Source organism: Morus notabilis, unplaced genomic scaffold (assembly GCF_000414095.1).
Source record: "Morus notabilis unplaced genomic scaffold, ASM41409v2 Scaffold1032, whole genome shotgun sequence".
Lineage (NCBI taxonomy): Eukaryota > Viridiplantae > Streptophyta > Magnoliopsida > Rosales > Moraceae > Morus > Morus notabilis.
This window is the reverse complement of record NW_010366892.1, coordinates 44,934-51,911: the sequence shown is the minus strand read 5'-3', so window position 1 is coordinate 51,911 and position 6,978 is coordinate 44,934. Positions and strand designations below refer to the sequence as shown.

General features: G+C 38.8%; 1 protein-coding gene across 1 annotated transcript; it reads right to left on the bottom strand.

Annotated features, from left to right (window-relative positions):
• Positions 1–945: 945 nt before the first annotated feature.
• On the bottom strand, positions 946–6,470 carry LOC21398268 (transcription factor PIF1). Its single transcript, XM_010111371.2, has 9 exons — positions 5,991–6,470; positions 5,774–5,893; positions 4,854–5,673; positions 3,340–3,438; positions 3,174–3,239; positions 2,995–3,060; positions 2,352–2,747; positions 2,008–2,086; positions 946–1,106 (listed from the first exon to the last, which is right to left on the bottom strand). The coding sequence occupies exons 2-9, from the start codon at positions 5,860–5,862 to the stop codon at positions 1,102–1,104; spliced, it is 1,620 nt and encodes a 539-aa protein (XP_010109673.2). The 5' UTR covers positions 5,863–5,893; positions 5,991–6,470; the 3' UTR covers positions 946–1,101.
• Positions 6,471–6,978: the final 508 nt, after the last annotated feature.

The following is a 6,978-nucleotide window of genomic DNA, read 5'->3' as shown; positions in this document are numbered from 1 at the left end:
AATTTGTACATTTTCTAGGTCGACAACTGGTTTTGGCCCTTAATTGCCGAATTTACCATGGTAGCATACTGTAGCTTCCAACCAAAGACTAAAGGGCCGTCTAAAAGCCGTTTTTGAACGTGTTTGAATAAATAATTTTTAAAGTACTTTTAATTTTTTTAAACACTTTTAAAACAAGTTATCTTCTTAGTGTTTATGAAAAAAAATGCTTATGAAAATCTTTTTATTTACATTTTAAACCTTTTATTTGTAAACAACAAATTAAATATCTCATTCGTATCCTTATATTAAATTACTTTTTAATGAAAAGTGTTTTTAACTTTTTTACCCAAATAAGTTCAAAAGCTCTTCTTAGATATACAAGCATCTTTTCAAACACTATCTAAACACTAATAAAAAAGCCTCAAGCACTTCTTAAAAGCACAAACACAAGTCATCCAAACGGGCCCTAAAAATCCATTTAGTTTATGAATTCAAACCATAATTCATGATTTTAACTTTTGAAATTCAAATTTTTTTTAGAGGAAAACATTGTAGTAGAACTCATGCAGAACTCTTAAAACAAACACACACTAGTTGATAAATTAACCCTTGATAACTTGACTTGAAAATACAATTTGTTCACTTTCTCCTTTATTTTTTTAATCATAATGCCTAATTTGTTTTAGTTACAAGTTTATCTATATACTGCAAAGGGAATTCCCCAATTCAAATGTCAAAATCAGTTGTTTGCCAAAAAAAAAAAAAAAAAAAAAAGAATCGAATTTCACATGAATTTGAAATTTGAAAATAAAATATCGTGAGAGCATCCAAAATAAATGGTACATATATTTTATAAGCTCAAAATGTAAGCTATAAAATAGAAAAATAAGTTAAATAACTAAGGAAGAAAAATGAAATATCATAAAAATATTATATAAGGAGATTAACAAATCAAAATTGGAAAGTGTTAGATTTATTACTGTGGGTTTGAGATAATTACATGTTAGCGGTGTTGTATGGTATTAGCAAAGCTAAGGAAGCTACTCCTGGAGAAGTTTTCTCTTACACTACAAAACTTAGCAGGCAAGAGCCTTTCGTCAAATCATCCACCCAAAACTCTCAACCTGCAATTCACGAAGTTCCACCATTAATAATGTCATCTCAGCTAGATCAGGTCATTGATTTTACTACTACTCTCAATCATGATAATTAGAACAGCACTTTACAGTAGCCAAACCCATACCAGACTGATTAATGAGATCTTTTTATGGGAATCAGTTGTAAAAAGAAAGATGCTCATCTAGACCCGTTTGACCACAATTATTTTTAAAGGGATTATTATCACCATTTCTGACTGAATTTTAGGGTTATTCTCAGTTTAGTCCTTTCCTTTTGAATTTTAAAAACTGTCATTTTATCCTCTGAATTTTGATTGTTCCCACTTAATTTATTCTGTTGGAATTTCTGTTAAAAACAGATAAACAAAAAGAGTGTAATGCTATCACATGCTTTTTCTGTTTAAATATCTAGTAAAAATAAATTGATAAAAACTATATGATCACACTTAACTCTTTTTTTCTCAATTTGATTTTAAAAGAAATTCTTACAAAATGACTTAATGGGATTAATTCAAAATTCATAAGATAAAGTGAGATTTTTAAAGTTTATGAGACAAATTGAGAATGACCCTAAGCATCAGGATAATAATCATTTTAAAGAAAAAAATGGACATCTTAAGGGAAAGAACTTAATGTGTCACGATGACAGTATAATGTTCTCGAGTTTGAAGGCTTGCTGTGAGAACCTATCAATCATTTATGTCGCTCAAATCAAAACAGAGCCACATGCAATCCTATCTATGTTGCTCAAATCAAAACAAAACCGCACAAAATAAGAGCAAATTAGGTCGCACGCACCAAATGGGGCAATTTCGGCAGACCCATCTACCATACTACCCTGTTTAGTGTTGTCCCTCTTTCAAAACCACGTAATTATTATGAAGAGATACAAGATATAGGAGCCCACCTGATTGATGATTTTCAGGATTCTCAGGTTCCCTACTAGTACTCGGCTTGCTGGTACTCGGGTGGACCATTGCTTGGTTCTGTGAATCGTAAACAAAAAGAAACAGACCTCATAAATGCCAATTACTGTTGCTCCTTCGGATAATGATGGTGAAGTGGGTTCAGGTCCCAATAAGAAAAAGATTAACTTCCACAAAATCATTTCACTCGGTAAAACATTATAACTGTGAACAAATTCAATCCTGGTGGTGGACCACATAGTTACACACAAGATATCTTGCATAAAGAAAAACGTCCCAAGTTATTATATCAAGTGACAAGTAACTAGTGAGAGTTTAAAGTTACCTGCTGCAGTACTGGCAACTGCATCTGGTGGGAACCAAGATACTGCTGATAAGGATCGGAAAAATTAGGGATCCGTGACGGGTTAGGGTTTTGTGCGGCGAATGACTGAAACATATGATCTGACTGGCTGGTTGCTTGAGCTCTCGATTGCTCGGTCGTAGGAACAGGAGGCATGTGAAAGGCTGGCATAGGAAACCTGGGACCCAAGTGAGCTGCTGCTGCAGGTGTTGGCAAGGCTGAACCGGTTAACACATTTGGAAACGGCATAATCGGTCGGTTCATGCCCATTTCCATTCCCATGCCCATTCCCATCCCAATTCCCATTCCCATTGGTGGCATATACTGTTGGATTCCGGGAAACATCATAGGGACCATTCCACATCCCATAGACATCATCTGCACCAATTGATCACAATCTAGTTTTTATGCTTAGCATTTATATTTGTATACTTTCCAGCATAAAATTTTTATTTGTTTGGCTTTGCTTTTTCCTTTGAAAAACTGTGGGGCTTACTGAAATACTTCTCATTATGCACACCATTCGTCGAGCACCTTCTCTAAGAACTTATACATAAACTAAATCAAATTTTCTGTCACTAAGCCATGCACAAATAATTCCCGAAAATAAGAGTGGAGTGTGTACCTGCACTTGCAACTGAAGCGATTTCAAGTATTCTATTGCCTCATCCAGCATCGAAGCTTTGTCAGACTGAAATCGTTAAAAAAGAGCAAGAATTTCATAAGACCAAATAAAAGACAGAGAGGGCATCTAATCTAATCCCAAAAAAAAATACAAATCATGGTTATATACGTTTGGCAAACCTTGTTACAACGAGGTATCAGTTCTTGCAAAGCCTTCATCTTTTCATTTATCCTATCTCGACGTCTCTGCACGAGAATGCAATACTCCACCGTTAAAAGGAAAAGCAATCTTTAAACAGAGCTTACAAGGTTGCCCACAAACTTAGAATCCTGGTAGAGTACGGACCCTTTCGGAGAGATTGTGCACCTCCGCAGCTCGCGACCTTTTTGTTGATGTTGTCCCACGTACTTGTTTCTTTGTATCACCAGATTCAAATTCAACATCCTTGTACAATTAAGGGGGGAGAAAAAGCGATTCAAACAGAGTTTAATTAAAGGGCAATTAAAAAAAAAAAAGAGAGAAATACCAGGACCATAAAAGTAACCCTTTATCACAAACAATAACAATAGTACAAAAACCAATATATGCTACTTAATGCCTTGTCGACCAATGTTTTCCAGCTTCTTGAAGTTAACCACTCAAACCGTTATACAACTACCTAAGTAATTGACATGCATAGGCAGCAACATTCTTCTCCATGGACCCTTGCCTATTTCCTAATGCACCAATGCGAGAAACATAAGCACATGACTTCCATGCCTCCCTCAAATATACTTAATGCATCCAAAAATCTGCACCTTCTAATATACCGGTGATCAAATGAGTCAATTCATCCGAAGCCACTGTCAGTCATCTCGCACTCAGAATTTAAAGCATCTGGGTCAGATCCAACCACTCTCTATCCAAGTTTTTTTACTTTTCGTTTTCCTTTTACTCCATTACTTCCTCTTTGTACATTACATAAGGCTACATCAATGAAATCTAACTTCTTTTATTTCCTTGTTTAATTACCTAGACAAGAGGAAGCTGAGCTACCTAAGAACTTCCCACCCCGTCATGTCACATAATATATCATATAATTCATGCACGCGTTATAGCATCTATATAAAATAGTCAAGTTTACTCTCACGTATATATTATTTCTATGCGTAGCACGTTCCATTAATTACTGACAATCATCAAATCACTAAAAAGAAGAATGGAAAAAAAAAAAAAAAAGAAAAGGAAAGACCACCAAGATAAAGCACCTATTTTCCTCCCATTTAATTATTTTTAATTTCAAGCTTTAATTGAAATCCAACAACCCATTCCATCTAAATTAACAATCATATTTTACTTAAAACTCCCAAAATCCAAAGAAAAAGGAAAAGGAAAATACGCCATAAACCACTAAAAAAAGAAAAAATAAATACTGAAAGGAGACGAGGAAAGCGGTAGTCCCGTAAAACGCGCCGTCAATCCCATAACTGAAAAAATCATTCGGAGTTTGAATATTGTACATCAGGAGCTACTGCAATTTATGTCATCCGCCAATCACCACCCATTAAATTCTCTCCCCTTACCACACGAGCCTCACCCACCAAACAAGTGGCAAATATGACGTCATCCAGAAGTGCCACGTATAAGGACGAAGATCAGAGGCCACTGGAGCGGCCAATACGCAAACGGCCAGGTGCCAACACGCACCGAAAGTTAAGAAAGGCAAAGAGAGTAGTGAGGAGTGCGCACGCTTACCGACGCCTCCCCTTGCGCACATTAGCCGAGGACCGCAGGCAGACAAACAACACATCGGGAAAGACACGGAAGATAGAGAGAGACAGAGAGATCGGAATTCAGAACTCGGTATTGGACTCACTTACCTCGCTTTGACACTCGGCGTCGTCGGCTTCTATTCCCTTCCGCTTCCGATCTTCCGCCGGCAACTTCGCCGGCGGCGGTGGAGGCTCGGCACTGGCGCTCGAGTCTCCTGGCGACGAAGTCATTGTGCCTTCGCACCGCATCGCCTCCTTCCCCGAGAATCCCCCTCCGGACGCTAAATTAGCGTAGGATGTCTCGCCGGGGCTCCTCCCGATTTCGCAAACCCTAGAACTCGGACCGACCGCCGGCGTCTCGCACGAGTCCACCACGGTCACCGCTGCGCTCTTCGAACAGGAAGGTCCCGCGGCTTCAACCATAGCCTTGTTGTGCCTCGAGAAGTGACCGAAATTCTTGACGTTGGGCTCCGTCCTCGCAGGAGGTATAGGCGGCCGTGGCACCGGCGCGGCCGCAACAGTCGCCGGAGTCCTGATTTCCGGGATATGAGCATGACGAATTTGAGGCGCCGAGTTGATGGCTGTGCCGGCAGCGGCAGCGGTGGTGGCCGTGGCGGTGGTGACGCTTGGCGCAGGGTAGAGTAAGTCAGCGGAGAAGTTGTGGTCCAAGGAAGGGTCGTCGACGAGAGGATAGTGAAGCCACGAGGCCATTTCATCTTCCTGCATAAAGAGGTGTTGCTGTTGCTGTTGGTGGTGGTGATGATGTTCGTGGACTTGCTGCGCTTGGGACGGCCTGATCTCCATGTCGGCGGGGATTACGGCGTCGTATTTGGACGGCGGCGACGATTTCATAACCGACCTTTGATTCTGGCTCTGCACTATGACCTGTCCGTTTTGCCATAGCAGCTCCATAATATCGTCCTCTGGCCTGTTTCATCAGTTTTCGCTTTTCGGATCACTACTTTGGAATCCAAAAAAAAAATTACAGAGAAGAAGAAGTCAATTCAAAGTAAAACAAAAAAACTCACATGAAGGATTTTTTGGGGCGACCGACTCCAGAAGATGTAGAAATTGAATAATCGTCCTCCATTTCGAAATCGGGGACGCAGTGATTCATCGTCTTCGATCAATTAACAACTTCAAAGCACCTAAAATCATTTCCACAAAATTATATAACCATAACAAGTTCGAACGAGATAACGAATTGTTTAAAGTTCGATTTTTTTTTTCACTTTTGAAACTCACCGTATATTGAATGAACCGACGATAATATTGTCGCCGTCCTCTATGCCAAGACAACACATAGAAGTACTTTTTTCTATCACAACGAGCAGAAAGATTTGAAGAGCTGAAATCAATCCCTGTATGGATTGAATCGCTTCTCTTATTCTTCTTTTCCTTCTTCTTCTTCTTCTTCTTCTTCTTCTTCTTCTGTTTGAAATCGTTTCAATCTCTTTCTGGAAAATTCGTCAGGCGTTTATTCTCTGGAGGTGTCTAGGTGTTTTCTTTGGGAAAGAGGGGATGAGGTTTGATTGGGAAACGGGAAAAGAAAAGAAAAGAAAAGAAAAGAGAGAAAATACGGTTTTGAGAGAGATTTTTTTCTGTTGGCCTTGGCAGTTTGCGTTCCTCCTCTTAGCCTTTTGTGTTAATGTCGCCTGCGGCAGTCCAAAGATAAGGCTCTTTCTTTCTCTCCCTCTCTTTGTTTCTCTCTCCGAATAGAATGAGAGAAAAAGACGAAGAGAGTTTTGACGGTATGTAAGGTGCCATAGTATTCTCCATTTCCCGAGTCCATACTTTGGTTTGCCATAACTACGTTCAACTAACTCTAAGCTTTCGCGTTAATGACGTGTTTTATTTAACCCAAAATATAAAAATAAAATTTAAAAAAAAAAAAGGCCAAATCCTTTTTTAGGGGAAAGGCGAATATTTTCTTGATCCATGTTGGTAGAAATGAAAAAGAAAGAGGCCAAATCTCCTCCCATGTTCCTGGCATAGTGATGACAATTACTACCGATTTTTTAGTCCATCAAAAGGTGACATCTAAAATTGTAGCTAAATCATTGTCGTTTTTTGCAGAACACTTTCCATCTGGTAATTTTGATTTTCAACGCATTCCCGATTAAATTTGGCACCACTGACTTTAGTCAAGCCTTTAATAAGCTGTATAGGAATGTTTTTCAGCAAAAAAGTTTTTGCTACAGTTGGGGTATTCTTAAATAAATGTTACAAATAC

Bases quoted from the DNA above. Each gene is read 5' to 3' on its own strand.
- LOC21398268 (XM_010111371.2), bottom strand. From the start codon at position 5,862: ATGAATCACTGCGTCCCCGATTTCGAAATGGAGGACGATTATTCAATT. The intron at 3,439-4,853 runs GTAAGTGAGTCC...TAATTGTACAAG, and splicing joins ACGCCGAGTGTCAAAGCGAG to GATGTTGAATTTGAATCTGG. The intron at 3,240-3,339 runs GTCCGTACTCTA...ATTCTCGTGCAG, and splicing joins TGCACAATCTCTCCGAAAGG to AGACGTCGAGATAGGATAAA.